General features: G+C 45.3%; 1 protein-coding gene across 2 annotated transcripts in view; it reads left to right on the forward strand.

Moving 5' to 3' along the window:
* The window catches only part of RSF1 (remodeling and spacing factor 1), a 57,682-nt gene that overhangs the window by 18,844 nt on the left and 16,686 nt on the right, over positions 1–22,152 (forward strand). The window contains exons 2-10 of one of the 2 annotated variants that reach the window (XM_030477702.1): positions 4,381–4,472; positions 9,357–9,449; positions 10,080–10,285; positions 10,994–11,151; positions 14,734–16,454; positions 17,251–17,448; positions 18,607–18,711; positions 20,440–20,519; positions 21,720–21,774. In XM_030477702.1, the coding sequence (XP_030333562.1) occupies positions 4,381–4,472; positions 9,357–9,449; positions 10,080–10,285; positions 10,994–11,151; positions 14,734–16,454; positions 17,251–17,448; positions 18,607–18,711; positions 20,440–20,519; positions 21,720–21,774 (2,708 nt within the window). Of the gene's footprint in view, positions 1–4,380; positions 4,679–9,356; positions 9,450–10,079; positions 10,286–10,993; positions 11,152–14,733; positions 16,455–17,250; positions 17,449–18,606; positions 18,712–20,439; positions 20,520–21,719; positions 21,775–22,152 lie in introns of both variants that reach the window. The other variant, XM_030477703.1, reaches the window with a different exon arrangement.

Genomic DNA, 22,152 nt, shown 5'->3' on the forward strand with positions numbered 1-22,152 from the left:
CATTCACTCGGGAGCCAGAGCCGTTACGGTTTTATCCCTTTCCTGTGTGTCTTTTTTATTTTTTATGGGCACACAACTTGGGAAGGATGATGATACTCAGCAAGTGACTCAGCTAGAAAAGAAGCTCTTGAAATTGTTCTTTAGAACAGGAACTACTGCTCTTTCTTGTTGTGAAGACGTCAAATCCTTCACGTTCTTTTTATGCCAAGCTTCCTGTGTGAATATGAGGCTCCTTATCACAGTTATTGTCAGAGGGGCACTGTAACTTCTTGGCTGGTTCACACTAGAGGTTTTGTCCTCCCAGTTATTTATCGTGCCAAGTTTATACCAAGGCCATCGTATGCTGGAGGGAAGGGATAGGATCCAGGGGACCTGGACAGACTGGAGAGGTGGGACTATGTGAACGTCATGGAGTTCAACAGGGTCCTGCCCCTGGGTTGGGGCAATCCCAGCCCAAACACGGGCTCGGGGAGACTGGATGGAGCAGCCTGAGGAGAAGGACTTGGGGGTGTTGGGTGAGGAGAAGCTCCCCATGACCCGGCTTCAGTGTGTGCTTGAGCCCAGAACCCCCCCGTGTGCTGGGCTGCACCCCCAGAGCGTGAGCAGCAGGTCAGGGAGGGGATCCTGCCCCTCTGCTGTGCTCTGGGGAGCCCCCCCCCTGCAGTCCTGATCCAGCTCTGGGGCAACAGCACAAGAGGGACGTGGAGCTGCTGGAGCGAGGCCAGAGGAGGCCCCGGAGCTGCTGCGAGGGCTGGAGCAGCTCTGCTCTGGAGCCAGGCTGAGAGAGCTGGGCTGGGGCAGCCTGGAGAAGAGAAGACTCCTGAAGGGGAGACCTTAGAGCAGCTCCAGTGCCTAAAGGGGCTCCAGGAAACCTGGAGAGGGGCTTTGGACAAGGGCCTGTAGGGACAGGCCAAGGGGAATGGCTTTAACCTGCCAGAGGGGAGATTGAGATGAGCTCTGAGGCAGAAGCTCTTCCCTGTGAGGGTGCTGAGGCGCTGGCACAGACTTTTCCCAGAGAAGCTGTGGCTGCCCCATCCCTGGCAGTGTTCAAGGCCAGGTTGGACACAGGGGCTTGGAGCAACCTGCTCTAGTGGAAGGTGTCCCTGCCCGTAGCAGGGGGTTGGAACTGGATGAGCTTTAAGGTCTCTTCCAACACAAACGACTCTCTGATTCTGTGCTCTTCCCTCTGTATCCAGCACTCCAGCCCTTCTCTGATATGTAGGTTTTCATTTGTAATCACTTTCCAAATACCAAGTTTCCCCAATCTTCCCTCCAGCCCCAGGGCTCTTTGTCACCTGCATGTTCTGGTTTTGTGCTCCTTCATTTCAATTCTGTTTCAGTGAGTGTTCAGCTGTGAAACTGTTCATGTTGGCAGGGAAAATAAGTAGAGGTGAAACAGGGTCATGGTTCTGTGGAAGGTGTTAATGGGTGCCCACAGTCAGGTCTTTAATCTGTGGTTGTGCCTGCGTTCAAGTTACAGCTTTTCTAACTAGATGTTGGGATTTCCATGTGTTCACACTTTTTCCTCTTCATTCCAATTTTACACCATTCCCAAATTTCTTAGAAATGGGTCTGCTGCCAGGGACATTCCCTGAAATGCTGCAGTAGATGGAATAGTGCTCAAGAGGATGTTGGATGAGGCCACACAAGAGCTGCCCTTCAGGAAAGTGCAGGACTCAAACTGGCTGAACTCCACCAGAAGCCTTGTCATGGTACCTGCAGTGATTCAGCCCATCTGGCTCATGCTTCTTCCTAGGGAAGTATCTAACAGATGGCACCATGGTTTGATGATTCCTGCTCCTTTGGAACAGTTCTTCTTTACAAGTAGTGCTTGTATTTGTTCCTAGCCCTTAGCACAGAGTCCTGGTGTTTTCTCCACCTCTTAAGTGTGTTCTCTGAAGGTTTTAGAGAGTTGCTGTGTTACAATCCAGAGGTGAAGGTTTCATATCAGTTTGAGAATGTCACTCAGATTTAGGGTACTTATATACTTTCTTTCACATAACCTTGTGCAGAATGGCTTCTGGGCAAGAAAGGTTCATAGAATCATAGAATCACAGAATGGTTTGGGTTGGAAAGGACCTTAAGATCATCCAGTTCCAACCCTGTGCCATGGGCAGAGACACCTCACACTAGACCATGTCACCCAAGGCTCTGTCCAGTCTGGCCTTGAACATTGCAGGAATGAAGCATTTACCACTTCCTTGGGCAACCTGTGCCGGCACCTCAGCACCCTCACAGAGAAGAACTTCTTCCTTATATATAACCTTAACTTCCCCTGTTTCACTTTGAACCCATCACCCCTTGTCCTATCACTCCAGTCCCTGATGAAGAGTCCCTCTCCAGCATCCTTGTAGCCCCCTTCAGACACTGGAAGCTGCTCTGAGGTCTCCACGCAGCTTCTCTTCTCCCAGGCTCAACAGCCCCAATGTTCTCAGCCTGTCTCCAGACGGGAGGTGCTCCAGCCCCTGATCATCCTCGTGGCCTCCTCTGGACTTGCTCCAACAGCTCCGTGTCCTTCTTCTGTTGAGGACACCAGCACTGCACACAGTGCTGCAAGTGGGGTCTCACAAGAGCAGAGCAGAGGGGCAGGATCACCTCCTTTGACCTGCTGCTCACGCTCCTTTTGATGCAGGCCAGGACACGGTTGGTTTCTGGGCTCAAGCGCACACTGAAGCCGGCTCATGTTCAGCTTCTCATCAACCAACACCCCCAAGTCCTTCTCTGCAGGGCTGCTCTGAATCTCTTCTCCGCCCAACCTGTAGCTGTGAAATGTGTTCTATGTGTCGTTCCTTCCCTTATGTAAGATTTAAAAGAAGGCAAAATGTGATTAGGTTGTTATATGAGTTCCTGGAATGAGTGATGCAGGTCCCACTGGAACAGAGATGGTATCTTACAAAGGAGATGTCTACTGCTTAATTTAAACAAACCAAACACCACCGCAACCCTGAAGTAGTTACATCTCCTGTTTGTTATCTTTGGTATGTTACAAGTTGGATTAGAAGTGTTGTAAAAATGATTCTTCTCTTGTCCTGCTTCAATGAACTCTTGTCAATAATTCTCTCTCTATCCTGAACAAAAGTAGGTTAAAGTTATGCAGCTTCAGTGTTACACAGTGTTCAAGGCCAGGTTGGACACAGGGACTTGGAGCAACCTGCTCTAGTGGAAGGTGTCCCTGCCCGTGGCAGGGGGTAGGAACTGGATGAGCTTTAAGGTCCCTCCCAAGCCAAACCACTCTGGGATTCTATGATTGAACCACAAATGTCAGGTGTATTCAAGTTAAAGATTGAATAGATTCATACAGATACTCAGATACTGAATAGAACAGTAAAAGAAATGGCATCTCAGTAATGTTTAGTGTCCCAGCTCTATTCTGTGTCAAGAAATGCTCATGGACCATCAGAAAAACCATAATAAATCATCATATGATCATAAATTATGATCATAGAAGTTCTTGGGTTTACAGCTTTGAAAGTGTGTGTGCAGAGAGTTATGGAAATGCTTTGAGAAAACAAAGATACATGCAAAGAGCAGAGAAAGATACTTGACGAGTTCATTTCTTTGAGCTTCTCCTCAGCAGATGACAAATGAGGATGCTCACGGCACTGAGCACCTCGAGTTGCTTTGGCAATAACTGGGTTTGTGTTTTTCAAAGGTTATTCTGCTCCCTGGCTTATAGAATTGATGTTCTGCCAGTTTGCCACTTGGTGGTGCCAGATTGATTCCGAAATCACAGATGTGAGCTCAGAGGAGAGGTTGAAGCTGTATCTGAGGAGCGTACACAAAGAGGGAGGTACAGTTTGGGTGGAAAACGTTGATGCTGTGATGGTGCTGATGCAGCTGTACTCAGCAGCAGCTCTTTCCTCCATCCCTCAACCCCATATCTCCAGTCCCTCTCTGTCCCTCCAGTACTTACAGAGTAAGTATGTAGAACAAAGCTTCTGGAATGTTTCTCCTGTGTCAAGCAGAGGTTGGATTCAGCGATGTTCCGGTTGTGGGGCAGAAGATGGATTTGGGGTTTCTGGAGGCAGCTGCAAGCGTGTTGCTCACAGTAGTACTTTTGTAGGTGTTTGACTGGTGTCATTCCTGTCCAGTTGGTTTCATTCTGTCACAATTGGTACATATTTATCACTGGGGTCTGTTTCCTTGAGGTAAGGAAGGACAACGATCATCATAAGTGCAAATCCAACGGGATTAAATTAACCTTCCTCCATCTTTAAGAGCTCAAGTCACTATGTTCAGTCAAAATGTCTCAGTTTGTCACAGTGTTTTGGTGTTATCAGTGTTTAGCATTGAAGTATATTTGCTTCATAACATTGCTTCATAACCAGACTTCATAACAACTTTGTTTTTTCTCTCTCTTTCTCTCTCTCAATGCTGCAGTTCCAAAAGAATTGGTGGAGCTTCACTTGAAACTGATGAGAAAGATTGGCAAGTCTGTCACAGCAGACAGATGGGAAAAGTACTTGATCAAGGTACAATATGCACGTTGGATGATTCTGCAATGCTGGAGTGTGGTTGTGATGAGCTGTTGTGGCAACAATCCCTGCTATGAATGATCCTGAGCCTTGGGCTGTGTTGTGGCCAACACTCTGCATGCCCGTTAGTAGAAGATCCCAGCTTAACTTTGAGTAACCAGACAGTATTTCTGCATGTGCAAGAGTGGACACCTTCATACCTGGTAGTAAAATACTTCTTTGAGCATTAAGACCTTAAATAAGGAGGTTTAATAGCCTGAAAACAGGCTAAATTGAGCAGAGAGATGTACAGTAACAATTCACTCATGTATCAGTCATCTGGATCTGATTTTGGTACTGTGATTTGGTTGGTATTCAGACAAGGACTCACCACACATGTGTTGATAATAAATGGAAGTATTGCGCTGATTGATACCTGCATGCTCAGAAGGATGAAGATTTGTGCATCTATAAAATACAGCATCCCCTTGTTTTACATAGTTCTGTAGTGGGAGGTTAATTCTGGCTGTGCCATTGATGGCACGTCACATGCAAATAGTTCTCAGTTTAAAGCATTTTCACTGCTTCAGAAAATACAAATAGATAGTCAAATGTAATGGGTTACCATTTCCCCTCTGGTTATGTTCCATGTGTCTTTTGATCCACAAAACCACAGTCTTGGTATTGTCTGTGCAGCCAGGATCATGTCTTACTTAGAAATACAGCATTATGGTAAGAGCAATGACACAGGTAATGGCACTTGGCAAATCCAGGTGACTTTTGGCTCCTTAAGTGCTGTCTCTAAGCTTTACAGAGCCAGGGATTCATCTTGAGGTTTGTGTAGTGCGAAGATGACGTTTTTAGGGCTGGGAGTATGTCAGGAATTAACCTGCTGAAGGGCGTGAGGTTAAATCTTACCTCTTAACCAGTTGTAAAGATTTTTATGGTGATGTTTTAAAAGAATAATATAATTTATGTAACATTTGTACACCTCACATTACTGTGGTTACTGAATTGTGTTAAATTCCTTAATACACTAAAAAGCCATTGCAGCAAGCTGAGAAAAACAAAGTCTGATGTATGTACCCTGCTGAAGCAGGTTACCACTTGTGTGGCAAGCAGAAAGCACAGGGATAAACCCAGTTTATGAGGGAAAGTCTTCCTTCAGCAGGCACTGAAAGGATGGGAAGGTGTTAAGGAAACCCTCCCACCTCCCCTTGTGAAGACCAAGTAAGCAGGAAGAAATTCCACTTCATTTAAGTCTCCAGAGCTAGCTTGAACCTTATTCTACCTGTTGGTTCAAAGGAAGCTTGAAGAACAAAGGAATTTGTAACTAGAGAGGTTTGCTAATATTGTCCTCATTTCAGAGGGGTATAATTAATTGAGAAAACCAATGGAATATTGGGAAAAGCCACAAAAGCCAGGAAAAATGGTAAAGGTGTGGAACCATCGGGAGCACTTTCCTGGATGCAGATTGATCAATGTGTTATCGACATACTCTAATGTTCACCTGGTTTTGCTTTGCTAGAAACTACTACTCTGTTGCTTTGATAAAACAGGGGTTGATACATTCTACATGTCACCATTTTCATGTCTTAGGTGGAAAGTTTAAGTGGAGGACGTTCAAACTTACACACTCTTAATGTTTATGCATGTAAATAGTGTTAATAGGGGGCTTTATTTACCAGCTATTTATAAGATAAGCTTTATTTGACTGTCATGCTTGTAAAGAGCATGATAAAAACCATGTCTCTAAGCTGTAGCTGGTATTTTGAATGATTACTGTATTTTGGGGTAAGAAGGGAATGTTGCAGTTGAGTCTTCTGATGGAGAACCACCCAGGTTGGCTCAGCAGCATCCACACAAGTCGTCTTAGGAAGAAGATGGCTCTAAGCTTGAAATTGGCTGTATTTACAATAATATAAAATGCTTACCAAGCAGCTTGGAAGAAAATGGTTTTCTCCTCTGTGCAAGGAGTGTGTGTGGTCATGTAGGACCGAGGGAGAGAAAGGGCTTGTCCTAAATATTTGAACAACAAGGAGGAGCTGTTCAGCTGAGCTCTTATTTGAGGGATGAGCAGTTGAGCTAATTCAGATTGTGCTGTCTCCTGGCAAAATGCTTTACAGAGGGTTGAAGCAACTCTGCTCTGGAGCCAGGCTGAGAGAGCTGGGCTGGGGCAGCCTGGAGAAGAGAAGGCTCCTGAAGGGGACACCTTAGAGCAGCTCCAGTGCCTAAAGGGGCTCCAGGAAACCTGGAGAGGGGCTTTGGACAAGGGCCTGTAGGGACAGGCCAAGGGGAATGGCTTTAACCTGCCAGAGGGGAGATTGAGATGAGCTCTGAGGCAGAAGCTCTTCCCTGTGAGGGTGCTGAGGCGCTGGCACAGACTTTTCCCAGAGAAGCTGTGGCTGCCCCATCCCTGGCAGTGTTCAAGGCCAGGTTGGACACAGGGGCTTGGAGCAACCTGCGCTAGTGGAAGGTGTCCCTGCCTGTGGCAGGGGTTGGGACTGGATGAGCTTTAAGGTCCCTTCCAACCCAACCCAGTCTGGGATTCTATGACTTTGACTATTGTCAAGCATATACTGCAGTTTTATACAGATAAGGTTTACCTGGACTGGTCCATCTGGAACATTCAACCCTGAAACTGGCACATTCTGAACACAGTGTCTTCTCTGCCTGTTAGAATTCAGGTGTCTGTAGTCCCACCCAGGCAGACTCTCTGCTGTGTCTTTCACTTTCCTGGTATCATTCTTTACAGTTGAACATTTGGCACGTGGCAATAGTGTCGGATGCCACTGTAGCTGCTTTGAAAATACTCCAGAGAGATGGTTCAGCCTCTCTTTTGCAGGGTGGGATGATGTTGACCACTCCTGCAAGCAGCGGGTCTTTGATCAGTGTGAAATGTCCCCTTTATGAAGGCAGAGACTAACACTTCCATCAGAGCCTGACTCAATGAGATCCGTAGTTCGGGGTTGTGACAGTACTTGTCAGGAGAAAGCACAATCATCTGGGTTTTAATTGTCAAAACGTAGTCATTTCAGGTTGAACAGATGCTTCAGCAGCTCTGATGTCTCTGAGCTTCTGCTTTGACAGCCACACACTTCCACAGTATGTTGAAACTTCTCATTATTGCTTTCATACTTGATGAGTAAGTAACGAGCAGCGACTGGCACATGCCCTCAGCAAGGGGTTGATACACAGTTCCTCACGTTACACAGTTGAGAACAAGCAGGCAACCAGATTAACCCCATTTTATGGGTGAGCAGGGATTGTCTCTTGCTGTCAGCTTTGGTTTTGCATCACAGAAGTGCTCACATAAGGTTCCTTAACCTTGGAGCAGGAAACATGGCTCTCCAGCAGGATTCATTGTGACCTGAGAGCACTCTCTTCACTGTTCTCTGTAGGACACAGTTTAAAGTCAGAGTATGATTTATGGTGTGGCTGAGCTGATCTGAGTGCGGGCTTACCCATGGGTCACTTAAGAAGAGGTGTTGGTACTAAGGGTAGCAGAGGGTAGGTAGTACGGCCATGGGGTTTTACAACAGGAATTAGCTGAGCTCTACTTCTGGTGGGTGACATTTAGGGTTAGTTTGGCTCCTGTTTCCAGAGAAAGCTGCTTTTAGATGTGATTTACAGGTTTCCAAGCAGCTGAGTGGCTGTATCTTGTGTTTAATAATCATTTGGTGATAGGGAGACCACAGCCTTGACTGAGTCCATAGGGCAGGGCCTTGCTTCCTCACAGGCTGAAGGGCAGCAGCACCTTGTGTGCTAATCTGGACAGTCAGGATTCAGCAGTTGACTGGAAGTTGATCAGCTTTTGCCTCCTTCTAACTGATGTTGCCACTGGAATAGCCTCACCATGTGTGCTCAACTGATAAACAGCTCTTCCCTGTTCATGTCTGAGTTGTTTAGGAGGAGAGGGAATTCCTTCTCCACCATTACTGTTGGAGCTTCTGCTGAGTCAATCTGTTTGTCTTCTACTGCCACTTTTTTGGTGTGGTTTTCCCTTATATTTGTGTCATTAAATTTGTTTGCTTGAAGTAAATGGAAATTGGCCACATTTCTCCCTCTGCATCTACCTGACAGGAGGCTGGAGCCAGGAAGTAGCTGGGCTCTTCTCCCAAGGAACAAGGGATGGGACAAGAGGAAACGGCCTCAAGCTGCACCAGGGCAGGTTTAGATGGAGCTGAGGAACAATTCCTTCCCCAAAGGGTGCTCAGGCATTGGAACAGGCTGCCCAGGGCAGGGCTGGAGTCACCGGCCCTGCAAGTGTTCACACACCGTGTAGACAAGGCCCTCAGTGCCATGGGTTAGTGGTGGCCTTGGCACTGCTGGGGAACGGTTGGACATGATGATCTTAAAGGTCTTTTCCAACCTGGTTGATTCTATGATGATTCTATACTTTAAAATATTTATCAAGCAGCTTGAAGCCCAAAGTTATTTTCTAAAGAATCATAATTCCCCAGTGCAGAGTGAATGTCAGTGGCATTTATGTGCAGTACAGGGGGAGGACTCAGGTGGCCCCAAGATGTGCTGAGTGCCATAAGGACGTGCAGTGAGAAATCATGTCTACTCAAGAGAGTTTCTATTCTAAATAGAGAAGTCAGAAATAGAACAGGAGCTCAGCAAAGACAAGAATATCTTCCTGGTTCAGAGCTGTGCTGCCTGATTTCAGAGCTTTAGAGAAGCTGATGGTGATCAGGACCTCGATGATCTAATCTTCCATGGAGATTCACCAGTGCTTGCCAAACAACCCCACTTCTCTTTCTGTTTTCTGGGAGGCTTTGTCCTGCAGTCTGAAGAGATCATGTATAATTGTTACTGTAACATGGTACTGTTAATATAAAAACTTAAAATTGCTTTTATCCACTAACCCTGGCGATGTTGTGGTTCTGTTTGTGACAGATATGCCAAGAATTCAACAGCACGTGGGCTTGGGAGATGGAAAAAAAAGGATACCTGGAAATGAGTGTCGAATGCAAACTGGGGATTCTGAAGGTACACATTCATCAGCTGAGGTGCTGAATGACTTCTTCCTTGCTCACTTAAATATCTTGGAGCTATGGCTTTCTCACTTCAACAGCTTGTAAGTTTAGCTTGACTGAGCCGTAAGTAGATATATTAAATAGAGAGCTGCTCTTATGACAGGCATCATATTCATTAGGGTGGAATAGGCCCAAACTGAACACTCTGCATATTTTTCGCTCTCTGTGTGGAAATTGGGCTGTACTGACTGTTCTGTCAGTATCTGTGTGCCTGTGTAGGGCACTTGAAGGTGTTCATTAGCTTGATGAGTTCCAAAGCCAAAGATGGGTCTTCCTCTTTTCAAGTCTTGAGGAAGCTCTCAGGGTTGGTTCCAAGTTTGGGTGTGGGGCTCAGTGTACAATGAGATTCTTTGGAGTAGATAAAAGAGAATAATTCAAAATACACTTTCTAAGCTGGAGGAAAAAACCCCCAAACCCCAAAACTTCTTTCATTTCAAACCAGTGTGATCTGGAAAACACCCCTCTGATAGCTCAAACTCACAGATCCAATAGAGAGAGGCCTAAAAGAAGCTCCAAATGACTGATTCTCTTTCTATCTGTATTTTGACATTTGAACAGTCTCCCTGATTTCTCTCTTTCCCAGTATCTGTGTGAATGTCAGTTTGATGATAACCTCAAGTTCAAGAATATCATTAATGAGGAGGATGCTGATGCCATGCGCCTTCAGCCCATCGGCCGGGACAAGGATGGCCTCATGTACTGGTATCAGCTGGATCAAGAGCATAATGTCAGGATGTACATAGAAGAACAGGATGACCAGGATGGATCCACATGGAAGTGCATTGTTAGGTATTCCTTCTTGATTTCCTTTGTTTTTCCTTATTTTATAGGGATTTTCAGCCATTTGTGACTTTGTCTTCAGAAATCTATGTCAATAACTCTCCGTTTCTCATGGAGCAGGATTCCTGACAGTGGGATTCTCCACCTTCACATGGATGTGTTAGTGATAAAACACCTGCAGAAATAACTCACTGATTTGTTGGTAACAGAAATGTGTAACTTGTTTTCTGCTTAAGCTACAAAGGATACATGGAAGGGCAGCAGGATACAGGGGAAGCTTCCGGCACCTTCTCCAAGAAGCCACCATTGTAGTTCCCTGCTTTTGGAAGTTGTCACTTGAACGATGTGGTTGTTCCTTTTGGAGCAGAAAACTACAGCTTCCTCTCCACTGAGAGAAAGAAGCAATTGCAAAGCAGTCAGTGAGGATTGGTGAGAGGATAATAAATAATAGTAGCAGCTCACATCCAAACCTGGCAGGGCTTTAGTTGTGGTGGATAAGATCCTTCCCCAAAAGTGGTTTCGTTTTGGTGTGGATAAATTGGAAGGTTTCTGACTCTGAAGCATCAGCCACTGTGGTGGGGCAGGCATTTTGCTGTGGTTGTGTCTTTGGTTTTGAGGGCAGGGCTCATTTAAGCAGATGCTGTTTATTTGTTATGAATCCCTTTGGGATGAGCAAGTGGCTTATCAAATAATATGGGCTTTAATTCTGTCATCTAGAAACCGCAATGAGCTCGCCGAGACCCTGGAGCTGCTGAAAGCACAGATTGATCCTGCCCTGTTGAAACCCAACAACACTCAGCAGGAGAATTCATCACGGGAAAGCCCCAGCATAGAAGATGAAGACACCAAAAAGGCTGAAGAAGCATCTACACAAGGTTTTCTGCCTTCTTTCCTCAAGTTTTCAATGTTGTGCTGTGGCAGCGTAAAGAGTTCTCAACTTCCTGAGAAGTTACTGTGTTAGAGCAGGACTTGTTAAAGAAAATCAGTCCACGAAACCTGTTTCTGTTCAAAGTAAATCATAGAATCAACCAGGTTGGAAAAGACCTTTAAGACCACCAAGTCCAACCATTCCCCAGCACTGCCAAGGCCACCACTAACCCATGGCACTGAGGCCTCGGCTACACGGGGTGTGAACACTTGCAGGGCCGGTGACTCCAGCCCTGCCCTGGGCAGCCTGTTCCAATGCCTGAGCACCCTCTGGGGAAGGAATTGTTCCTCATCTCCATCTAAACCTGCCCTGGTGCAGCTTGAGGCCGTTTCCTCTTGTCCCATCCCTTGTTCCTTGGGAGCAGAGACCAGCCCCCTCCTGGCTCCATCCTCCTGTCAGGCAGTTGCAGAGAGCGAGAAGGTCCCCCCTGAGCCTTCTCTTCTCCAGACTAAACCCCCCCAGGTCCCTCAGCTGTTCCTCATCACACTTGTGCTCCAGGCCCTGCACCAGCTCCGCTGCCCTTCAGTATTGAGTACTTCGAAATTATAAATATTTTTGGAGGGTTTTTAGTGCATGTTTAGGCTCAAGAGTTTATTTATAGGAGAATTTTATTTTGCTGTACATGGTCATTGTGTGTTTTTGTGGGGCATTGAGCTGTTGCCAAACTTTTCCTGTTCTAGCAATATTTAAAAGAAGAAAAATACCTGTTTGTGCAATGCCATGTTTGAAATCCAGACAGCATTGGGTGCACTGTTTACTTTTCCTTTTGAGTTTGAATCAGAAAAAAAAAATACAGGTTATATCCTCCAGTGTTTCACAATCAACATGAGTTTTCAAGAATCATAGAACAGTTTGGGTTGGAAAGGACCTTAAGATCATCTAGTTCCAACCCCCTGCTATTGCAGGGACACGTCACACTAGACCGTGTCACCCAGGGCTCTGTCCAACCTGGCCTTGAGCACTGTCAGGGATGGGGCAGCCACAGCTTCTCTGAGCACCCTGCGCCAGCGCCTCAGCACCCTCACAGGGAAGAACTTCTGCCTTAGATCTAACCTAAATCTCCCCTGTTTCAGTTTGAACCCATCACCCCTTGTCCTATCACTCCAGTCCCTGATGAAGAGTCCCTCTCCAGCATCCTTGTAGCCCCCTTCAGACACTGGAAACTGCTCTGAGGTCTCCACGCAGCTTCTCTTCTCCAGGCTCAACAGCCCCAATGTTCTCAGCCTGTCTCCATACGGGAGGTGCTCCAGCCCCTGATCATCCTTGTGGCCTCCTTATGTGTCCTTCTTATGTTGAGCACACCAGAACTCAACATGAGTTTAATTGTAATGATTTAAAATACTAAAATGCTTTAGAAGTGAAGTGGTCCTTGGCTGCCTCCAGTGCATTGCTGCTCTTAGCAAAGAACCTTTTTTCCTTCCTTATTACCGTGTCATTGCACATCTTTAATAACCTGCCTGGCTTGTTGCTTTGTGCATTGCTTTTAGCAAGTATCCATCAGGCTGGAGTACTTTACTTTGCAAGATGTGCTCTGCTCTCAGGTTATGGAAAGCTAAAAGCTGCTTATCCCAAGTAACTCCACCCCAGTTACAAGCTGGTGTTATTTTATTAACATACATGAAGATATTTCCACAATCAGAAACAAGATTTAAGGATTTTGGTGTGTTAGGATGTGTTCCTTCAAATCTGTTTAAGTTAATTTGATATATGGAATTAGCCAAAGCCTGTCTTGGTTCTGAGTATCAAAAACTTGCTGTTTTATTCTCATTCTTTGTAACAAACAGTGGAGAACAGAAGAAATAAAACATTCAGGTAACACTGAAGTGGTTGTGGAAGCATTAAAAGACTCATGTAGAAATGGCAGGGAATTGGGATGAACTCCAGCAGGTTTGTCTTCCAGTCTCAGGCTTTTCCAGCGTGTAACTCTGCACTGAAGTGACAACACAACCTGTGTGGTTACCAACACTGCAGGATGAATTCCAAGTACTGATCTTGCCTGTGCCTCACATCATGTTGATGCAGAATCACTCCTGGGCACTAGTCCCATGTATGGGATGAATGATGAAATGACTGACACATGCAGTGATAAATACACAGAGCGCTACTCAGAGGCTCTCAGTTGAGAAGCTTTAGTATTTCTTACTAGTAGTCCAAGCTCTTTTGTGATACAGTGAAAACATGCTGGAAGACCTGATACCTGTTTGCTTTGGCCACATCCCAGATAGTGTTAAACAAGTACATACAAAAAGGTCAACTGACCCAATGCTTACATGTGCTTTACTAGCCTGAGGAATTGACTTGAGTAGTATTGAAATGACTTGTGCACCAGCTAAGTCAGTTTGTGTATCTGAGATGCTTTATGAGCAGTTTGGGGAGTTAAACTGTAGACTATGGCTGTTAAGCTATTGATAACTCTAGATGTTGAGTTTCGGTATAGAGGAGATTTAGGATTCTGGTGCTCCTTGATGAAGCTTGGGAGAAAGCAGGAGGTGAAAGGAAGAAATGGTCGAACAGAATTTAGGCAGAAAGAAGTGAAGACAGAGGGAAAGAACTTGGACACAGGAAAAAATATCTCAATTCTTACCATTACAAATGGCTTTAAAGAGGCAGCTTTTGTGTTACGAGGGCTCAGAGAGGGAAGCACTTCTCTGAAAGGGAAAAGACCAGCTTTGAGCCTTCAAAATGTTACCGCTCCGGGTGCTTCAGGGATTCATCTTCCACTGCTGTACTGATTGCTGAGACTTACCTCAATACATGCTTTGTATTTGAAAATGGTATAAAATCCATTCTTCCTCACTACACATAGAATCCCAGAGTGGTTTGGGTTGGAGGGACCTTAAAGCTCCTCCAGCTCCAATCCCCTGCCATGGGCAGGGACACCTTCCACTGGAGCAGGTTGCTCCAAGCCCCTGTGTCCAACCTGGCCTTGAACACTGCCAGGGATGGGGCAGCCACAGCTTCTCTGGGCACCCTGTGCCAGCGCCTCAGCACCCTCACAGGGAAGAGCTGCTGCCTCAGAGCTCATCTCAATCTCCCCTCTGGCAGTTGAACGTCTTCTTTGTTTCTCTGAACTGCTGGGGACTCATTTCCATGTGGAATTTCACTTGAAGACCATGGAATCTTCCACCATGTTGTGGTTTGTGAAAGAGTTCAGAAACTCAAGAAGACTTCAAGCTTGATGCTTCATGCTTACATTTCATGTATCCTCTGAAAGCATTGTGCCACTGTTGGAGGGGCTGAGATGGCTGTTTAAAGAAGGATAAATGCAGAATTCTGCTGCTGTCTTCTGAATTGTAGGTTTATTTTGGTGTATAATTAAACTGAAATGTGATTCTATAGTTAAAAATTAGCACCTCATTTAATGACAGTGTTAGAGCAGCCAGACCCCTGGGTATTCAATGAGAGAAGATTCATTTGTGGGGGACTTTGGGTTGTTGGGTGCTTCACATATACCTTTGTTTTGATGGATGCTCTTTGTGACCCTGTAGGTCCTTCTGGGTGTTTCATAGTTGTTTTTCTCTGTCAACAGAAAATCAATTGAAAATCAAAGAAGAGAAAGAAGAGGTGGAAGAACAGGCGATGGAAACAGAAAACCTTCCTCTTCCCGTGGTCAAAGAAGATGAAAATACCCTGAAAATGGAGAAAGTGGAAGAAAAAGAAATCATCAAGTTGCCAGTAATAGTAAAATTAGAGAAAGCTTCAGAATACACTGAAGAAAAGCAAACTGTCAAAGAAGAAAGTGACTCCTTTAAAGAAAACGTCAAGCCTGTTAAAGTCGAGGTGAAGGAAAACAAAATAGAATCGAAAGACTTAAAAGAAGTCAAAAGTTGCACAGAGAAAATAGCAGTTCATGAGCCAGAGAGGTTAGAATTTTGTGTTAATGTCAAAACTCCCCAAGAAATAGTGGAGAAATCAGTGGAAGAAAGTGAGAAGCTGAAAAACGACCAGCAGGCCAAAATACCGCTTAAGAAGCGAGAGATCAAGCTGACGGATGACTATGACAGTCCAATAAAGGGGCCCTTGTGTAAATGTGTTACTCCAACAAAGGATGTCTTGAAGGAAGAAGGGAAACCTGAAGAAGAAGCTTTTAAGAGAGTCCCTACAATCACTGCTTTATGTCCTGATGGGAAAGTGCTGGTGAATGGAGAGGTTAGCTGTGAAAAGATAACCCCAAGCGTCATACAGAATAACAAGCCAGAGCACTCTGCTGGTGCAAAGGATGAGAGCAGCTCCTTGAAGGAGAAAACTGGGAAAAGTGGGGAAAAGGTGTCAGAGTCCCTGAATTCTGTTAGTAAAATCATCAAAACGTGTGAGGTGGAGAAGAATGCAGTGACTGTGCTGAAGGAGATCGGCGCCGCCGTCTCCGAGGCTTCGAATCAGAAAGTGCCTTTAAAGGAGGAATTGAGTCCTGTGGAGAAGGAGCCCCCTGACAGCACAGCCACTAATGTGGTAGTGGAAGAGCCTTCGAACTCTGAAGACTGTGCCAAAACAAGTGAAGAGAAACCAGCCTCTAAAATCAAACAGGACAGCCTATCGCCACCCAAAGAATGCTTAGAGAAGTCCCCAACTGCATCTGCTCCTGCAGAGCTGCCCAACCCAGCGCTCTCTGCTGAAGAGACTTTGAAAGGTAAAGGTGAATCTGAGGAGAGAGCTCATTCTCCAAAAGCTGCTGAGATACCCCCTGCGCCTGCTTCTCCTGCTGCTTTAGAGAACCCTGGCTTGGAAAAGGAGGGCTCTGAAAGTAAAACGCCTCAACCTAAGGAGAGCAAAGGAGAAGAAAGATCCAGCCCTGAAAAACAAGAGGAAGAGCCAGAAGCTGCCAAGATGGAGCCAGATAGGTCAGATGATGCTCATGCTTCTAATCTAGAGGATTCCTCAGAGAGTAAAAAGGACTCTCTGGTTCCTAAAAGCAAATTTAAATACAAGCTAGTGTCTGAGGAAGAAAGCTGTGCAACGGATAACAAAGAAATAACTTCGGAAAGGCAAAAAGAAGGGATTAAATTAACCATCAGGATCTCCAGTCGGAAGAGAAAGGCAGAAACGCCGCCAGAAGAGGTCAGCATTGGCCGCACGTTAAGGAGATCTCCAAGGATATCCAAGCCTACTCCAAAAGTTGTGGAGACTCGGGATCAGAAACCTGACAAAAAGCGAGCTGAGGAGGAAGAGGAGAAACCTGCAGCAGCACAAAAGCCAGAACGAAAAGAAGATGCAAAGAAACAAGAGAAGGAATCAAATTCTAAGGTTAACAAGGTAATACCTCATTTTATTACCCAGGAATAAAGAATACCCAGAGTCTTATCTGTAAGAATATGCACTTACCCAGGAATGTTGAGGATTATGTATCTTAGATGAGTTTTTGCAAGAAGGTAGCTTTGCAATGCAGCCAGTGGACTCAACCATAGAGTCATAGAGTGGTTTGTGTTGGAGGGACCTTAAAGCTCATCCAGCTCCAACCCCCTGCCACGGGCAGGGACTCCTTCCACTAGAGCAGGTTGCTCCAAGCCCCTGTGTCCAACCTGGCCTTGAACACTGCCAGGGATGGGGCAGCCACAGCTTCTCTGGGCACCCTGTGCCAGCGCCTCAGCACCCTCACAGGGAAGAGCTTCTGCGTTATAACCAACTATAACCTGAATCTCCCCTGTTTTAAGTCTAAACCCATCACCCCTTGTCCTATCACTCCAGCCCCTGATGAAGAGTCCCTCTCCAGCATCCTTGTAGCCCCCTTCAGACCCTGGAAGCTGCTCTGAGGTCTCCACGCAGCTTCTCTTCTCCAGGCTCAACAGCCCCAATGTTCTCAGCCTGGCTCCATATGGGAGCTGCTCCTTCAAAATTTGTTCCTGCAGGTAGATAGGAATTTCTCTCCCTTTATTATCCTGTTGCATTTGAAGGCTCTTTGATTAGACAATTAATTCAATGAAATGCTCTATGGTAAATTCAGCTGGTGTGATGGAAATGAATCTCTTCAGTGTAGAGACAAGTATTTTATGTGATCTGGGAAGAAACTCTATGAGCTTCCTTTGTGGTTTCTCTTTGGTGTGTCTCCTAGAGAAGCAAAGTTCGGTGGACGGGTACGCGGACACGCGGCCGGTGGAAATACTCGAGTAATGAGGAAAGTGAGGTCTCAGAGAGTGAAAAAAACTCTGAGGAGGAGGAAGAGGAGGACGAAGAGGAGGAAGAAGAAGCTGCCCCTGCTGATGACGATGAGCCGTGCAAGAAGTGTGGCCTTCCCAATCACCCTGAGCTGGTAGGCTGCTGGGGCGAGCTGCTGTTGGCTGTTGTGTAGATGTTGTGTAGATGTAGATGTGGCTTTGGTGGTATCTGAAGGTGCATCATCCTCTGTAGTGGCTCTTTAAAGAAACCTATCTAGGTTTTAGGTGGTAAACTCATGATACTAAATGAGTTTGCCTTTAATAAGAAGGGAAGCGACTTCTTCTCGTTACCACCTCTGAATTGTTGTCTTTTGTGACATATAACACAATTTAACCCATTGAGAATTAATCTGGGTGAGGCTTTGAGCTTGTGCCTCTCAATGAATACAAGGGAAACAGCATCAAAAAGCCCAGCAGTGTGATTTGTCCTTTCTGGTGTGGTGTGACATAATCACAGGTCCATAGTCATCCTTGTTGGATAGAGACTGGGTACAGCAAAATTCCATACAGGAAGAGCTTTCATTCTCCCTGGTACTTATGGTTCTTGTTCAACAGTGGTAGATATCACAAATTCCTCTCTTTATCTGGGAAATCATAATATCCTGCTATAAATCCACAAAACAAGCCTACTCTGAGGTGTGTGACAGAGATCCTAGCATAGCTGAGACAAGGTTTCACCTAAAGGATACATATCCCAGCAGATACTCACACAGCTTATGCCAGCTTTGTTGCTCAGCTTGAATGGAAAGGGATGTCTCCAGTTTAACCCAGCTAAGTATGAACTTCAGTAGTTGCCTGGTTCTCTATGCCCCTGCTTTGTCTCTTCTCTCTGGGACATAAAATCATCCTGACTTGAGGAATAACCAAGTTTCCTTTGTGTGGATACGAATGCACAGGGAAAACACTTCACATCTTGTCCAGATGGAGTTTTCCACTTCATCTGGGGTCTGGAAAGCATTACCAGATTCCATGCCATGCTACAATCAACATAGTCAAGTAGTACTAAGTGCCTGAGAATACATAATAAGAGGAAATCTGGTGTAAAAATGGAAAACTGTGATATATAAACTTCCCCATAAAACCCACTCCTGGCCCTGGAAGCATCTAGTGATAAGTGATACAGGATTCTGGGGGGTTTTGGCACAGTCCGAAGTATTTATAAAGCACTTCTGTGTTGGCTGCAGAAATGGTTCTGGAGTTTGTTGCATGTTATAGATGCCAAAAGATGCTCACGATTTGTTTTGTTTCCACAGATTTTGTTGTGTGACTCTTGTGACAGTGGGTACCACACAGCCTGCCTTCGCCCTCCCTTGATGATCATCCCTGATGGAGAGTGGTTCTGCCCACCCTGCCAGCATGTATGGTTCCTGTTCAGCTTCACTCTTCTCCTTTACAGCTTTGCTTTGGGGGTTGTGGAGGTCTGCTGAGAGTTTAACGTATTCTTTCTTCTGTTAAAAATAGGCTGTGATGAGTGGTAGATGTGATGATCTTATAGAATCCCAGACTGGTTTGGGTTGGAAGGGACCTTAGAGCTCACCCAGTTCCAACCCCCTGCCACGGGCAGGGACACCTTCCACTAGAGCAGGTTGCTCCAAGCCCCTGTGTCCAACCTGGCCTTGAACACTGCCAGGGATGGGGCAGCCACAACCTCCCTCTTGTCCATTATTAAACCTGAGTTTTGTGAGCTGGTTTTCCCTTCCCTTTTCATTTTCTGCTAGTGCTGACTGTGTGTTGCTGACATGTTGATTGGAATCTCCAACCACACTGGTCTTCTCCCATCTTTGGTTAAATTACCTCACGACTAACACAGTATTGACTGTGTGTTGCTGATGTGTTGATTGGAATCTCCACCTACCTGGTCTTCTCCCATCTTTGGATCAGTGGCCAAAACAAGCAGCTGTTTCTAAGTGCTGTTCCTCCTTCAGAGACATATGCTCAGGAGCTGGTTAGAGAAAGCTGCTGTTTCTAATGAGTCTCACAGTGTAGTTTGCTTCTGTTGGCAAAGCCCAAGTTGTCCTTGTCAAGTAACAGACAAGCATGAACATGTTCTTGAAGGTTAGAAGTTGCTTCTGCCAAAAAATAATGGGTGCATGTGTCTGGTTTCATTTAAAGGACATCTAAAATAGCAAGACTTGCAGGGATAAGGCAGAGAGTGTCTGTTCCTGTTCTTGGTAAATTAATGGGGAACCATTTATGCACATTTTCAGAGTAAGCTGCCTGATTCCCAAACCCCTTTCCTTGCTTTTAGAGAAATTCCCTGCCAAAAGAGCTGCAAAAGCCAAATTCCTGCAAAAAGCCACTCTGGATGTGACACAATGTGGCGCTACCAAGCAGTGACCTTTAGTTGTATTTTAGGACTAATTAGGAGTGGTTTTAAGTAGTGATAATCTGAACTGTGTGAGAATGTTTTCTTTACACAATTTGGGATGGTGGCTTGTAGTTAGAGCATCTCCTTGCTCTGGTGGTGTTTAGTGATTTTAAACCTGAAAAATGACAGGTTTGTAAAAGCATGATCATCATCCTTGGAAAGGGTATGATGAGGGCATTAATATGGAATAAAAGACAATCTGTCCATGAAAAGTCATTTTTATATATGACTCCTTCAGTATTAAGTGCTGTTCCAAGACATTTGCTAAGAAAAGGATTGTGAAATGTATCTCCACTTTTTATTGTGGTGTCCACAGACTCCTGTTTACTCCAGATATTAAGATAAGGGACAAACAGGTACCACTGTGTGTGTATATTACATATGTCTGTGAAATCCTTAGGTTTCTCTGAGGCAAAGCTGTAAATACCAACAAAAATGAGGTACTAATTTAGAAATGCTTATTCCAAACCTCTTTACTTGCTTTAGGCACGTTGCTTCTGATAGGAAATGCCAGTTACTGGGAGGATGCATGGCTGTAGCAGCTCATGGTGAAGCACGTGTTTTAGGGAGATGATCTTTGTTGTCCTCATCGAAGAGGAGCCTCCAGTGTAGCAAAGCACTCACCCTCCTTCCAGACAAATATGACACAGTGAATGAAGCATCTGAACATGAAAATAGCTGCTATGAAAGAAGCTAATATTGTGTTTCATTCCTTTAGAAATTACTCTGTGAGAAATTAGAAGAACAGTTACAAGATCTGGACGTGGTCTTGAAGAAGAAGGAGCGTGCGGAGCGCAGGTACTGTTGCGTGGTGGTGTTTGCAGCGAGCTGCTCTGCAGAAGGGTGGTAATAACTGAATGAGCTTTGTAAAATGACTGGGAACTGGTCCCAAACTGGTAAGACCAGTTTTGACTTCACTGGTTGGTGGTGGTGCAGTGCTGAGAGAGCCTGCAAGAGGGGAGAAGCAGCCCAATAATGGGAAAAAATAAGGAAATACAATTGTATTGAAGTTTGATTAAAGTGCCTGAACACAAATTTGGCTTTCTCATACCAGTAGGTAAGTGGTTTTCAGCACTGGTTCAGCTGCATGTGTTACACTGTCAGCCCAGTGTACAGTCCCTGCTGTAAGCAAAGTTAAGTCCTAGAATCCCAGAGTGGTTTGGGTTGGAAGGGACCTTAAAGCTCATCCAGCTCCAACCCCCTGTTACAGGTAGGGACACCTTCCACTAGAGCAGGTTGCTCCAAGTCCTGACTTGGGTACAAAGATCATCCAGATTAATGTGGGGTTTGAGTCTTGTTGCTTTAGATTTTGTTAAACTTTGCCAAATTCACAAGACTCTGCAGTTGCTGTCATCCATCTGTCATCATAGTTGTTTCCAGAGCAGCTTGACTTGATCTTTGTTCAGGCTCTTCTCTTCTGGCAAAGAATTGCTGCATAGTCCCTTATTTCACAGACTCACAGGATGGTTTGGGTTGGAAGGGACCTTAAAGATCATCCAGTTCCAACCCCCTGCCACGGGCAGGAACACCTTCAACTAGAGCAGGTTGCTCCAAGCCCCTGTGTCCAACCTGGCCTTGAACACTGCCAGGGATGGGGCAGCCACAGCTTCTCTGGGCACCCTGTGCCAGCGCCTCAGCACCCTCACAGTACAGTTGGTTGTGGTTATGGATCTGACCACATGATCACAACATTATTATCTTTCAGTTGTTTTGTAATTGCCTTTTACACCCCACTTCAATCACTTCTGTGGTGTTTGCAATCTTCAAATACTGTTGTTTGTCAGAACTCTTTGGAATCTCTTACATTATGCAGGCAGGAGAATGTAATCATAGGAGATTTAGCACATAATTCCAACTAAAATAACTGGTTCAGCTGGAAAATCCTCTTAGGATGCTTCTGCCTAGAGATAGTAAGAGCTTCAAACAGTGCTAATTACAGCATTATTCTATATATCTACAGCCTTTCTGTAAGCTCATCTTCCTTTTTCTCTCCTAAAGAAAAGAGCGGTTGGTCTATGTGGGGATCAGTATTGAGAACATCATCCCACCTCAGGTAAGTTACTGTGTCTGTGTTGTATTACTGTTTTACTTCCCAAATTTCTTAGGGAAGACATTCCTCAATGGTGCATTATGAGGTGCTGTAGCATCTTGGAAAGAAAAATCCATCTATATGCAGGTCAGAACTAACTGTAGTCCCTTTGGTTTAGATTGAATTTAGCAGAGAAACCAAGGGAGGTTCATGGTGTTTGTTAGAGCCAACTGGTGCCACAGAGTCAGTGGAGGATGCAGCATCACCTCCCTGCCCATTGCAGGTGGGGTTTGAGTCTGTAGGTTATAAAGGTGGGATTCAGTTTGTTTAACTCTAGTGCCTGCTGTGGAATTATCCAGGTCTAACTGTCATGGAATGGATGGGAACAAATGCCTCTGGCTT

Source organism: Strigops habroptila, chromosome 2 (assembly GCF_004027225.2).
Source record: "Strigops habroptila isolate Jane chromosome 2, bStrHab1.2.pri, whole genome shotgun sequence".
Classification (NCBI taxonomy): domain Eukaryota; kingdom Metazoa; phylum Chordata; class Aves; order Psittaciformes; family Psittacidae; genus Strigops; species Strigops habroptila.